Below are 14905 nucleotides of genomic sequence, written 5' to 3'. Positions count from 1 at the left end.
GGAAAAGAAAATAGAATCTTTACCCTAGAGGGGATTGCAATCTAATGTGGAAAGACAAGGCATATTAAATGCCCACAAGGTGGTAAAGAATTTTAGAGAAGTAAATGAATTCAAAAAGAAATCTAAGCTGGGCTTAAAGGATGAGTAGGACTCTAATGGACAAAGGAGGAGAGCATTGTAGACAAGGGAAAATAGAATGAATGTTAAGGAAATGAAAATGAGTAAAAATGTCCTGCATATCCGCCCCTCCTAAGATAGCATCTGTTTCCTCCTAGGACCCCACTCCACCCCCACCATTTATATACACATATACACATGAAGTAAAATCAGGCTGATAAAAACCTACAGTTCTCAACTGCCTATCAAATTAAATTCAAACTCCTCACCCTCTCTACTCATTCTAAATCTTCCAATTGACTTTCCTCTACCTCACTCACTTCTTCATATTTGACTCACCACTTCAGCTAAGGAAGTCTACTGCTATTTACCTTCCTACAGAATGCTTAGGTTTAAGCACTCAAGAAAATCTTCTGATTAGTACTCTCTAACGATAATCATCCAAGGAGCTCACACCTTTTATCTTTTATGGGTCAGATAGTCTCTCGTAATATAATCCACAACTTTTCCCAACTCATCTCCCCAATTCCTAACAAAGCATTGTACAAACAATAAGCACTCAAATATTTACTTATTTTTTATTAAATTTATTGGAGTGACATTGGTTAATAGGATCATATAAGTTTCAGGTGATTTCTATGTTACAAGATCTTTGTTCTGTACTGTGTGCACACCACCCAAACCCCCCTGATCCTCTGGCAACCACCACACTGTTGTTTAAATATGACACTTGCATGGCAAACTTAAACAGCAGACAGAGAGGAATAGAAATATATAGAAATATACAGTGTAGCTAGCGACAATAAAATTAACATGATAGTAACATTTAATGTGACAGTAATACATGATGGTCAGCATGCCTGTAGCTCTCAGTGTTATGCATCCACAATCAAATCAGAAGCAATGGTTTACCAACCAATAGATTCAGAAACAGAGCTACTTAGAGCAACTAAGGATTATAAATAGCCAATAGGACAATTTTACACATAATTCATAAAAGGAATCATAAGGTATGGGCAGCTCTAGTGAGCCATTATGTGAAAAATCATCAGCTACAATAACACCTTCATATACAATGGACTAAAATTTTAATGAAATTATTAAATCATCCAACATTATAAGAGATAATTCAAAATGTAAAAATATGAAATAGCTCTCTTAAAAGTAATTTCTATAATCAAGTCACATAATAACTTCTAAATTGACATACCATTAACTTAAAAAGATAAACAGTGCCCTGGCCGGTGCTCTCAGTGGTTAGAGTGACAACCCTTACAACAAAGGGTTTTGGGTTCGATTCCAGGTCAAGGGCACATACCTGGGTTGCAGATTCAATCCCAGGCCGGTCTCAGGGCTGCATGTGGTAGGCAACTAATTGATGTGTCTCACATCAATGTTTCTCTGTTTCTCTCCCTCTCCCTTTGCCCCTCCCCCTCCCTTCCTACATTTCTCCCTCCCTTCTACTCTCTCTAATAAAAGCAATGAAGCCCTAGCTGGTTTGGCTCAGTGTATAGAGCAGTTGGTTTGATTCCAGTCACAGGCACATGCCTGGTTTGCAGGCTCGATCTCCACGAAATCAATAAAAATAGATTTTAAAAAATAAAATTTAAATTTAAAAAGCAATGGAAAAAATACCCCCAGGTGCAGATTAACCAAAATAAAAAAAAGGTAAACACTGCTGAAAACAAGTTACCAAGATCACTACTTTTAACATTTTACTTTTGCAAAACCAAAATAACCTGAGTTTATTCAAGTATTTTTCATAGAATGCCAAATACATCTATGATTCAGGCCAAAAATGCACTGCCAACAATCACACAATCTAGAACAGACTCCAAGATTATGTCAGTACTGAACTGACAAAGGCATCTGACAGGAAATCTAGTTGAGACTAGTTATCTTTCAATGCATTGAAAAATGATCACTATGGTATATTTAGGTGAAATCACGGCAGTTTGTACAATCCCTTTTTCATTCTTACTGGCAAAGACAGAGAAATAAAGCAGCACTTTCCACTAGTAGAAACTGGACCAGATGGGAATACATAGCTATTCAATGCCTTCCCTCAATGCCTTCAATGGGCAGTCCCATGATTTATTTTAGTGCTATCTTACTTCTTTGGAAGGGCATAATGATAAGCTTCCTATTAACAAGTTATATATTGAAAAGCATGGTTCTGTCTCCCACTTCAGTTTTCCCTCCTCATCATACTCCTCCGGTCTGGTATACTGTGAGCAGCAATGCTGTACTACACATGTAGGTAACTGGAAACCTGAGCCAAGGGGATCAAAGTTCAAGATGTTTGGAGCCACAGCTGTGTAAGAGGGCACACGTGAGCTTACACTCAATAAACAAGTGAAGGGTGAAACCAACCCTGATTAATAAAGAACTTAACTGTGACAACTAGGTGCACAAGTGAGCTTTGAGCCTTGGCAAGAACAGGGTCCAAGCCTCAGTGGCAGCAAATACGACATGGTTCGCCACCATTTTTGGTGGGTAACTAGATGGGTAGTACTGTAATAAAAATTACAAAATGCAGGAGGTGGGGAGCTGAGAGTTTTTGTACATGTCAAAGGTAGATACAAATAAAATTCGAATTATCCTTTTAAAAAATTACAAAATGCACTCAAATTTACATATATATGCGTTGAATATCTCTGAAAGAATACACAAGAAATTGGTTTCATTGGCTACCTCCAAGAAGGGTAAGCTGAGAGACTTTTCACTGTATCCACACAAAAAACAATTAATTTTTTAATATATATTTGTATTGATTGCAGAGAGGATGGGAAAGGGGGAGTGAGAGAAAAACATCAATGATAAGAGAGAATCATTGACCAGCTGACTCCTGAACAACACTGAGCATGCAACCCGAGCATGTGCCCTGACTGAACTGTGACCTCCTGGTTCATAGGTCAATGCCCATCCACTAACACCGGCTAGGCTGAATTAAAAAAAATTTAATTTAACACTCTCAAAATTAACTGAAAAAATAACTTAATAGATGTCATGAGAAAAAGTGATTTCAGATCTTTGTGCAAACTACTAAATCAAGCTTTCAGTTTCCTCACCTGTAAAATAGGGGTTAAGTGAGAGCAGGATATAATCAATGGTTTTCAAATTGTGCTCAACTGGGGCTGCCTTGAGGGGTGCATGCCCTCTGGGCACATCATCCCCTTGTTATCATTTATTTCTTCTCTCTTGAATGTTTGCTTTATTCAGGCTCAGGTTTTAATATCCCCTTCACCACTACTAGCTGTGTGATCCCCCCAAAATTACATAACCCAAGTCTGGATTTTTTTAATTGGTAAAATTAAACATAATCTATTTTGAAGCTCACTGTGAGCATTATGTAAGATCAACAACGTCTGAAGTAACTGACAGTGTCGAGCACAGAATAAACTTTCAATAAATGGTAGCTTTAACAGTTCATTATAAACCATTTCCAGGGTTGCTGCAAAACTAAATGTTGACAACACAGCTTGGAAATGTATTCTTAAAATTTTCTGGATTCCTTCCATTCCTCTCTTTATCACTTACCTCTTAAGTTTCTATCTATCTTCTATCCCTAACCACATCAAAAGTTCTGAGGGCAAGTCTTACTCTTGTGTCCCCAGAAAACATCTGCAATTTTCACCAAAAAGAACTTAAGAACTATCCAATAGCCTGGGGTGGACACTATCACTTCAACTCTACCATTTCTTATTATGCTGAAAGAGAATAGGATATTGAGGAACGAATTTTGCAGCCTAGTTCTCATGTCACTGATCCACATATTGGCATCTAGTGGTAACTATTTTATATTACAGATTAAAGCCCTTCATCCACTATTCCTTGAAAACCAATTAACTGTTGCAAACACCTATCAGAGTTTATCCAAATTTAATCAAAACCCCAAAAACAATGTCGTATGTTCTGTACTGTTACAGGCACTATAAAAATTGAGTTTCTTGCAATAAGGATAATTTTACGCTTTTTAAAAAAATATATTTTTATTGATTTCATAGAGGAAAGAAGAGGGAGAGAGAGATAGAAACATCCATGATGAGAGAGAATCATGGATTGGCTGCCTCCTGCAAGTCCCTCACTGGGGACCGAGCCCACAACCCATGCATGTGCCCTTGACCGGAATTGAACCTGGTACCTTTCAGTTCGCAGGCCGATGCTCTATCCACTGAGCCAAACCGGCTAGGGTAATTTTATGCTTTTTAGTATAACTTGCTAGATAAAACAAATTTTAAAAAAACATGATGCAGATCTGATCAAAGCAATTTCACCATTTTGAGTAGACAAACGTTTCTAAACTCTTGACTTTATTCCACACAAAAACCTATTTTAGTCTCTGAGGTATCAAACTGTACTTCTTTCTGGGCTTTTGTGAAGGGAAAACAATAACCATTAAAATTGTACTCACAGGATTGTACTGAAGAGCAGATACGTAAGCTTGTACTGCCCCTTCCATGTCACCTGCTGCTACCAATGCGGCTGCCAGATTAATATAACCATCGATGAAATCGGGCTTGAGGCGCAATGCATGCCGGTAATGCTCAATTGCTTCCTGCAACTGTCCTCTTTCCTTGTACACATTTCCCAAATTCGAATAGGCTTCTGCCAAAAGGGGGTTCTGTTTAATTGCCAGAGTGCTAAAGTGAGCAGATCTGAAAAAGGCGAAAAGTGTTGATGCAGGGGTATGCATGTTAGAGAAAGAAGGTATGGCCCATACACAGCTCAATGTGCTATTGCTAATTATGTAACAATAACATTATCTTTAAACTAGCACACAGGAAAATTTTGGAAATCAACTCTTTTCAAATGTGCAGGTATTCAGATTTCAAATTGGAATGCTCTTTTTCCTTAAGGGATAAAATTCTTACTAGAGTCTTATTCCCAAACTGCCACATTGTAAACCACGATCATTAAGATCAAGAATGAAAATGCTATGTGCATGAGTCTCATTTTCCATTTGTTGGTACACACCTTTTAATGTCTAAATAAACCAGAATGACAATTTATTAAAAGGATATAAGAACTGATTAATTCAACTGATTATCTAAAGTAGCATGTAACTTAATGATGGTCTTTACAACTAAGAACCTCCTACCACAGCATATACAGCATCATTTCTGAGTATTCTGTCCTTCAAGATGACACATCTTACAAAGGTGAGGCTGGAAGGTCAGATGTATACTATGAATATTTATTACCTGAACAGAGCTAAGAAAGCAGCAGAGTTAGTGAAAAAAAATCTAGAAAAGGTCTGTAGTCATACTGATAACATAACCACCACCACAAAGGGAGGGAGAAAAACTGGCAGCTGGGCATGTCACAGATGTGCATCGGTGGCTCAGTTGAAACCCAGTATTGGAAACATTTCAAGTTCAAATATTTAAGTATTATTTTTCAAGCTCAGCACCAGAGGCAGCAATCACCAGAAGGTACCCCATCTCCTACCTGTCCAGCCTTCGACACTGGAAGTGTATAGACGAAAGTAATAAAAGCACACCAGTATTGTCTGGCTCTTGTCTCCAGAGCTGCATGCAGTGTCTCTCAGCTGCCTCAAAATCTCCTGCCTGATATTCTCGATGTGCCAACTCAGCTAACCCTTGGAAGGAAAGCATACGTTTCGTTGGTTCTGGAGAATCATCAAAACATTTGAGGGAAGGAGGGGGGAAAACAAAAAGTTAGAAATGCAAACAAAAAAATGTAAAAACATGGTCTATTAAACTTAAAAATGAAAACGCTTGAAACTATGTAAAGCACTAGAGTGTTCTGCACATTATTTATTAACATAATTAACATCAGGTGCAGAAGTGACATTTTAGAATTGATCTATTAACTTTCTTTCCCAGAGTACATAGAAATATTTGCTTTCAAATAATATTTGCTTTCAAATAGTATTAAATTTTATGGCTATAAATATTTTGCATTTTTAAGTTACAAATCAGAAGTAGCATCTAAAGATTCACTAATTTACTAAACATTATTCTTTACAGTTAACATATAGAAACAAAATACAAAACATGATTTGCAAGGTCACAATGGTTTAATAATGTCAGAATAACATACTGGGAAACTTAATACTTTCTCGAATGTTTTAGATGGGATTTCAGGGAGGGAGGAGTATTGGTAACTATCTCTTAACTTGGTGGGGACACAAGATGTGTTTTTAAACTCAACATTTTAGTGACGTTTTGTATACTTCACAACTTAATTTGTTTAAATTAAGGGCAATACCAGAAACAAGCATAAGGTGGGGGACTGAAAGTCAAGGTGCTATTTTTAAAACAGCTGATAAAATGAATTCATCTGTCAAGAGCAAATATATTTAAAGGGGTCATCAAACATTTTAAATAAAGACCCAAGATTATATTGCTCCTCTACCATCCCATACTCATGATGAAACCAAATTAGCTAAATTCCATCCATGCTGCTTTAACACTGGCATTTTCCAAAGAGCTCTGACATTAACTAAAGGATTAAGAAATTGCAAATAACCCTATATAAATCAAGTAGTTACCTAATGCTGCAATTGTTTTTAAAGAATAGGAAAACAAAATATAAAATCATTTGACAAAGTGCAACAGAATGAATAATAAATGAAAGCACTTTGCTGTGTCTACTACAGTGACTTAATTCAGATACATAATGATAAAGCCCAGAGGAAGGGGGGGGGGAACACATCTAAGTCTCAACTTAATACTTTAAACAGTGATACATTGCTGGAATTTCACTAGATGGTTACAATGGGAAACCATGTACAAATTCCTTAAATTCTACCAATGTCACAGTAACCAGTTCAAATTAGAGACAAGATCCCCCAATCATTAGAGCTGACAAATGATCTATGTACAGGAAAGCAAAGTCAATTTCCTGAAGAGAATATACAGTTGACCAGAACACAAAGCAGAAAGACCTGCATCCAAATCTGGGGGATGTTGTAGCTCTAACTAAACTAGAAAATTACATTTCAGACAAGTCTCTAGACCTTCTCAGCTCCTTATTTCAAAACATTATCAACTTTTCAAAGACACTTATTTAACACTTGAAATGACAACTCCCTCAAATAAAATAACACATTAAAAAGGGAAACCTTAAATCTTAAAAATCCCTGGGAGGGAGGGGAATACTAGTTATTAATTTCACTACCTACAATCATGGATAAAATACGATTGAAGATTCGCCTACTACTTACTTCACAATCCCCAAACACATTAAATAAAATCCCGGACAGATCTCAATTGCGAAACAAAAAGAAAACAACAAAAAAGAACCTCATGGGAAAGCTTAGAATTGTAGCCCAATCCCCACCCTCCCCCACCCGCCCCAAACAGCCTCAATAGGGAAAGGCAGCTGAAGGACACTCCTATAATTTGATTGTTTTCTTATTTTTAGTACCAAATGATCTCGACTGAATTGTCGAAAGGGGCAGCTAACACTCCAGTTGCTTTACAAACTCTTCAAGCAGGATGAAAACTTAAAAAAAAATACGCACCCTATGAATAAAGAGATACCGAGCTCAAGAATGGAATGGAAGACCCAGAGGCGGCGGCGGAGGAATACAGGGAGAAAGTAACACAAAGCAAGAATTCGGCCCGCAGGGTGGTCAACGCCAAAGAACCGGCACGGGTGGTTTCTCCCCAAGGGTAGGAAGCGGGCGTAGGGCTGGCCACAGCACGAAGGAAAGGGTGTGGTTCCCCGCAGGAGGGGAGGGAGCGCGGGATGGGAAATCCAGGCTGGGGCAGCTGGTGGAATTGCGCGCTGGCAAAAGGAACCCCTGGAAATTTCCAATCTAAATTGGGGCTGCTCAACTGAAGGAACACCAGTAAGGCACTGCCCAGGGGGTGCTTCTCAATGTCCCCTCTTCTTGAGGTGACTTGCAGCACACCGAGGAGCTTTTGCTCATCCTTGGGTGATGCAAAGTGAGGATATGATTACATAGACTAGCACCCCAGCCCTAGATTGACAAGAGGACCAAATCGGGCTATGGAGAAAGGGCAGTAAGGGGGATGAAGAGGGATGTGAAAAGGGGGAAGAGAGAGGCCGTGAGCTAAATTTAGTAAGAAAACGGTAGCGACGGGGAGTCAAAGGACGAGCATTCCAACGCAGTCCATTCCGAAATATTCTAAGCGTGCACTGGTGACAGAAGCGTCCCGAGAGCGTGGAAAGCTAGGACCTTTGTGAGACTGAAAAGCAAGAAAGGAAGCAAAGAGCGGGGGAAGCAAGAGGAAATGTTTGCGGAGCAGACGACAGCGGAAACCCCGATTAGATGCTGGTAGACGACGGTAAGCTCAGCAATGCACTGATGTCATGGGGATGGCTGGAGGGAAGGCAGGGGATGAGAGGCAGAGAACGGCGCAAGACAACAACAGGGCGTCTGCCCAGGTAGTACGACCACCGGTACCTGTGCTGTCGGCCACGTTGCCCACGGAAGACGCCATCTGGAGCTTCTTGAGAGCAAGAAGGGTGTGCTGTGTCCCGCAATGCCACCACTACTTGCAATGTTTCTAGAGGTAGGAGTGAGAGAGCAGCTCCCGCACCAGTGCTTTGGGAGGCTTGAGCGGAGGCAGCACTTAGTCTCCGAACCTTAGGAACTCTGGTTAGCCATCTACTCTCACGGTCTTGAAATGGCGGCGATGGCTCCTCCACCGAAACAACACGGACCGGAACTACTTTCTGTTACAATCAAGTACCAGCGCGGAAGGAGCGGGACAACAGCGCACCTACAAAATGACTAGCAGCTCTCGCGTAACCTTCCGCGCAGGGTCCATTGCGACGAACGAGATTGTGCGGAGGGCGCAATGGAGTAGCCCTTTAGTTTTGGCTAGGGGTTAGGGTACTGTCTAGAGCAGGAGTGCTAAGTTTTTTAACAGTGAGGCGGAAGGTTAAAAAGAAACTCACGTGACTAATACATGTTTGCCAAAGTGGTACAGTCTATTACTTAGCCAAGAAGGTAGACGATAACATAAATGCCAAAGGAATCTACAAAAGTTTAATCAACTTTATTCCTACAAAAACGGACAGTTACAAGCCTAATAGAGCAAGTAAATATAAATTGGTTATATTTCAAAGACTGAACTGTTCAAAACGATGGGGATTAAAGATTCCAATTTGAACACGTCTTAATTCTGACTTCAACCATTGATTTCAGTACTTTGATGAAAAAAGACTGGTCCTTTCACAGGGCCAAATGAATGCAAACATCTCAGATTTCCGTCATTCAGCCCAAAACTTCAAAATCATTTTGGTATTTAGATAATTCTGCCCACAGTATTAAGGCAAACTGCTTCCTAACTCACTGACATGCTGAGAATTTGCACTCCAAACACAGCCATAACAATATTAAGGATGATTCATATTCCTCAAAATTCATGACTTTTTTGTGAGTTGTGACTTCATTTCCATCCAATAGCTTTGCAAATCCTCACAATTGGTGATTTCATTTAGCTCAAGGCAGTGCAACAATGATAAATGAATTCACTTGCTTATCTACCTAAACCACACCTCTACATTAAATCGGAATTGCCTCCACAAGTTCCTTGAACAAATTAGCTCTTATGATCCTCCTGCAGTTTCAAGTCCACTGTGTAGACATTTTGTCAGATTAGTATTTATACCTCATCTCTTGTTCTGGTAACTTGCCAAATCAGCAAGAAATTATTATGAACCTCCCTAGCCAGTTTGGCTCAGTGGATAGAGCTTCAGCCTGCGGACTGAAGGGTCCCGGGTTCAATTCCAGTCAAGGGCACATGCCCAGGTTGTGGGCTCAATCCTCCCAGTGTGGGTTGTGCAAGAGGCAGCTAATGATTCTGATCATTGATGTTTCTTTTTTAAGTTTTTGATTAAGTTATTACATATGTGTCCTTATCCCCACATTACCCCCATCCCCCCACTCATGCCCTCACCCCCCTGTTGTCTGTGTGCCTATATGCTTGCATCATCATTGATGTTTCTATCTCTCTCGCTCCTTCTTCCTTCCTCTCTGAAATCAATAAAAACATATTTTTAAAAAAAGAATTATTTAAAAAAATCCTTAAGAAACCAAGTCAGTTACTTTATTCAAAAACGTTTATATTACCTAGCCATGTGACCACATTAAAAAATACCTAAGTCCTTAAGTTCTCCTTCAATTTCTTTGAGAGTTCTCCTTCAATTTCTTTGAGACAGTTCACAAACTGTTAATAATGGATATGAGCACAGAGAAAATTGCTAATATTGATATTTTTTCAATCACATACACTACACAAACTCTCCTGGAAATTGGGCACCAACCTCTTCTCTTAATTTTATTTAACTGTTAAGGCATTCCCTCCCTCACCTCCTCACAAGTGCCCCATCTGTGATGAATAAACTCAGCTTTTCTTTTAGAACAGACTTCTCAGATTCCACTGGCAGATGTTTAGGCCATATTGATTAATGGGTGCTAGCTAATTAAGTTAAACTGTTGTTCAATGCCAGGTCATGTTCCCAGTCAGGCAGGCTATTTGGGCTATCCATATTTGTGGTCCTTATCCTGAGAGAAGAGTTGGAGAATGTTATGACACATTTTGCTGCTGTGGAAAACTGGGTGGTGGGGCTCACAGTGGATAATAAGGAAAAGCCCCTGTTGGAGTCTCAAGAACTATCTCCAGTCCCCTTCCAGTAATACCATCTGGAGCGTGTAGTTTGAAGAACTTACTCATCAGACACATGCACCTTCTTTAGCCAATCAAGTCATATTTACATCTGTATGAGTAAGGTACTGTGGAGGACACAAAATCAATGAGATTTTTGTCCTCAAGGAACTTGAAGCCCAATTAGGTTCAAAAAGCCAGTAGACTAGAGCATAGATGAATATCATTTAGGTCAGTGGTTTTCAACCTTGGCTGCACATTGGAATCACCTGGGAATCTTTTAAAAAATCCTGATTTCTGGGCCTCATCCTCCGGAAATTCTGTTTCTTTGTTACTAATGTGGCCTCACCCCATAACAAAGAAACAGAATTTCCCAGGTGACTCTAATGTGCAGCCAAGGTTGAGAACCACTGATTTAGGTGATAAAGTACATTACTGTCTATTAATATCTAGGGAGGGAAGAGTCCCTTCAGGCTGGAGGACTATGACAAAGAAGGCCTGACCTGAGCATTGAAGGAGATGTTCTCTTCACCACCTATTCTGTTCCCCCACTCCAGCCCCTTTTACTAGTACATGCAACAATTCTAAATTAAGAATCATCTGAAATAAATTAGCCACTGCTTCAACCATAGTCCCAACGTTTGCCACCGTAGTGGTGTATGCACCTTCTATTACTGTATAACAAATTAGCACAAATGTAGTCCCTTAAAACAACCCACATTGGGCAGTAGTCGCCCCGCTGGGCAAGCCAGGGAGCAGGGACAAGCTCTGGCCTTGTCACCACCACCGCCGCTGCCTGAAAATGGCTCCGAACGTTAAAAGAAACTGGAAAAAAATGCGTACATGTAGCACCACAGTCTCTCCAGATGTTTGGGGGAGAGATTCGTGCCTCTGGATTAGGTAACTAGGCTTAAAGAAGGAATTTAGTTTTCAAACATTCCAGAAATCTTTGAGCCTGAATAAAAGTAAAGAAAAAACAGATTTTGAGATTAAAAATGGTGGCGGCGGAGTAAGTGGATGCTGCTCAGACACGCTCCCAGGAACAAACTGGAATTACAACTAAAATACATAAACACTTCCTGAATTATCAACGGAAGACTCGCTGGAGAGAGCCCTGATAACCTAGGACCAAAAGTGGAGACCACACAGAAACTGGTAGGAGGGACAGAGGCACAAAAGGCCTGGCAACTGAAGTTCTGGAGAGATATCTCAGCTGTGGGGGTTGCCACTGAGAACTCTGTGGTCTAATCCTCAAGCTGGGCCCCCCAGAAGAAAGCACCAGAACTGAGAAGGGTACCCATATAACATCTGGCTGTGAAAAGCAGCAGGGTTGCTGTCTGCCAGGGAGAGACAGCTGGAAATTCAGGCATCCTCTTAAAGGGCCAATGCACAAAATTCCCTATGAAGCTACCCAACTTGTGCTCCTGCAGAGAGAGAGAGAGAGCAGAGTGGACTGGAACTGTGTGAGCAGAAGCCAGGATCAGGAGCTCTGGGGTTAGAGCTCAGAAGGTAGACACCCAGGTATCCTGTGCTGAGTCATTCCCTCACGCTGCAGAGGTCATCTTTCTCATGCAGGCATTTGCGGCAAATGTATAGCAGCTATACAGACAACTTGCATGGGGGTGGGGGGGAGACAATTGTTCCACCCTATTGGAAAACACCTTGCCACACTGTGTGGAGTTGCTCAGGCCCACTAAGAGACTGAGAATAAGAATTCCAGGCACAAGCAATTGCACCACCCTGTTGAAAAGAACTCTTGCCACACCTGTGGATGATTGCTTCAGGGCAATTCAAGACAAAATCCTATTAGTCTACAGACTAGTGGTTCGCAACCTTGGCTGCACATTAGAATCACCTGGGAATCTTTTTAAAATCCTGATTTCTGGGCCTCATTCTCCAGAAATTCTGTTTCTTTGTTATGGGGTGGGGCCACAACATTAGTAACAAAGAAACAGAATTTCTGGAGGATGAGGCCCAGAAATCAGGATTTTAAAAAGATTCCCAGGTGAGACCACCAGGGACTCAAATCAAAATTTAGGAGTCTTTATTAAGCTGGCCAGCAACTACAGTTACATAACCCTGCCGAAGCAGAGGTTGAACTGCAGTGCCAACTATAGGAGTTACATTTTATTATTAAATTCTGCACAGGCCCAGAGAAAAATGTGTCTTTCAAATTCTGGTCTTCCAATATGGAGGAAACTCCTTTTATTTATACTTTTTCCAGTCCTTTGTCTCCCAAATTTGGAATGAGACTTCCGGGCCTTCTGAGAAAGAAGGCCTGCATCCTGGGAAGGGGCTATGAGATCATATCTCAAGGCCTGGCCTGATGTCAGTACCTTCCTATCTATGTGTTTTAGGACAGCATGCCCCACCTGCCCGAAGTGCCAGATATGCAGCCCAGCACAGTAACTATGAAAACAGAAATAAAAGAATGGCATAGCACAAATAAAGAACACATTGAAAGGAATACACAGCAGATTAGGGGAAGCTGAGGATCGAATCAGTAAATTAGAAGACAGGGTTGAAAACAATCACTTCATCAGAGAACCAAAAAGAAAAAACAGGAGGACAGCTTAAGGGAGCTGTGGGACAATGTGAATCGTAACAATATTCTAATAGCAGGTGTGACAGAAGAGGCAAAAAGGGAGAAAGGGATAGAGAACGTGTTTGAAGAAATAATGGCAGAAAACTTCCCTAACTTGATAAAGGAAATAGTCACATAGGTTCAGGAGACACAGAGAAGCCCAAACAGGCCCACACCCAGACACATCATAATTAAAATGCCAAAAATTAAAGACAAGGAGAGAATCTTAAAGGCAGCAAGAGAAAAGAAAACTGTTACCTTCAAAGGAGCTCTAATAAGGCTCATACTTGATTTCTCATCAGAAACTCTACAGGCCTGAAGGTACTGGCAAGAAGTACTCAAGGTAATGGAAAGCAAGGATCTGAAACCAAGATGACTATATCTAGCAAGGCTATAATTCAAAATAGATGTCAAATAAAGAGCTTCCCTTACAAAAAAAGGAAAAAAAGGCTAAAGGAGTACACCACCACCAAGCCAGCATTACAAGAAATGCTAAAGGGACTTCTGTAATGAGAAGAAGAAATAGAGAGAGAAAACTAGACATACAGAATTTAAATGGCAAGAGATAAGTACCTATCAATAATAACCTTAAGCTCTAGCTGGTTTGCTTCACTGGATAGAGTGCTGGATTGTGGAATGAAGGGTCCCAGCCTCCATTCCCTTCGAGGGCACATGCCCAAGATCCAGGTTCCATCCCCAGTAGGGGGCATGCAGGAGGCAGCCAATCAATGATCTCTCTCATCATTGATGTTTATATCTCTCTCTCCCCCTCGCATTTCTTTCTGAAATAAAAAATGTATATATTTTTTTCAAAGATTTTTGCCCTAGCTATTTTGACTCAGTGGATAAAGTGTTGGCCTGCAGACTTAAGGGTCCTGGGTTTGATTCTGGACAAGGACACATGCCGGTGTTGCGGGCTCAATCCCCAGTAGGAGGCAGCCAATCAATGATTCTCATCATTGATGTTTCTATCTCTCTCTCCCATTCCCTTCCTCTCTGTAATCAATAAAAATAAAATCAAAATGACCTTAAATGTAAATAACCTAAAAATTAAATGCTCCCATTAAAAAGCATAGGGTAGCTGAATGGATACAAAAACATGACCCAACTATATGCTGCCTACAAGAGACACATCTGAGAACAAAAGACACACACAAGATGAGAGGGAAAGGATGGTGAAAATTTTTCCATGCAAATGGTAAAGAAAAAAAAAAGCTGGAGTAGAAATACCCATATCCAACAAAATAGACTTCAAAATGAAGGCCATCACAACAGACAACAAAGGTCACTACATAATACTAAAGGGAACGATCCAACAAGAGTATATAACCCCCCCCCCCAAAAAAAGAGTATATAAACCCTGGTAAACATATATGAACCCAATATAGAAGCACCCAAATGTATATCCTATCTAATAAAAGAGAAACATGGTAATTGCCGTACGACTGCTACCCTTCCCATTGGCTAATCAGCGAGCTATGCAAATTAACTGACAGCCAAGATGGCGGCCGGCAACCAGGCAGCTTGAAACTAACATGAGGCTTGCTTGCCTCCATGACGGAGGAAACCAACTTTCCCCTCCTGCGCCTGCAGG

At 40.5% G+C, this 14905-nt stretch overlaps 1 protein-coding gene across 2 annotated transcripts in view; it reads right to left on the bottom strand.

Annotated features, from left to right (window-relative positions):
• Positions 1 to 8787, bottom strand: part of OGT (O-linked N-acetylglucosamine (GlcNAc) transferase) — a 49634-nt gene extending 40847 nt beyond the window's left edge. Inside the window, exons 1-3 of one of the 2 annotated variants that reach the window (XM_006753456.2) lie at positions 8519 to 8787; positions 5569 to 5749; positions 4532 to 4775 (exon numbers count right to left, since the gene is read on the bottom strand). In XM_006753456.2, coding sequence (XP_006753519.1) covers positions 4532 to 4775; positions 5569 to 5749; positions 8519 to 8555 — 462 coding nt within the window. In that variant the 5' untranslated portion in view covers positions 8556 to 8787. The remainder of the gene's footprint in view (positions 1 to 4531; positions 4776 to 5568; positions 5750 to 8518) is intronic. The other variant, XM_006753457.2, reaches the window with a different exon arrangement.
• Positions 8788 to 14905: the final 6118 nt, after the last annotated feature.

Source organism: Myotis davidii, unplaced genomic scaffold, assembly GCF_000327345.1.
Source record: "Myotis davidii unplaced genomic scaffold, ASM32734v1 scaffold2551, whole genome shotgun sequence".
Lineage (NCBI taxonomy): Eukaryota > Metazoa > Chordata > Mammalia > Chiroptera > Vespertilionidae > Myotis > Myotis davidii.
Note: the sequence above shows the minus strand (reverse complement) of the source record. Positions and strands in the feature narration are given on the sequence as shown.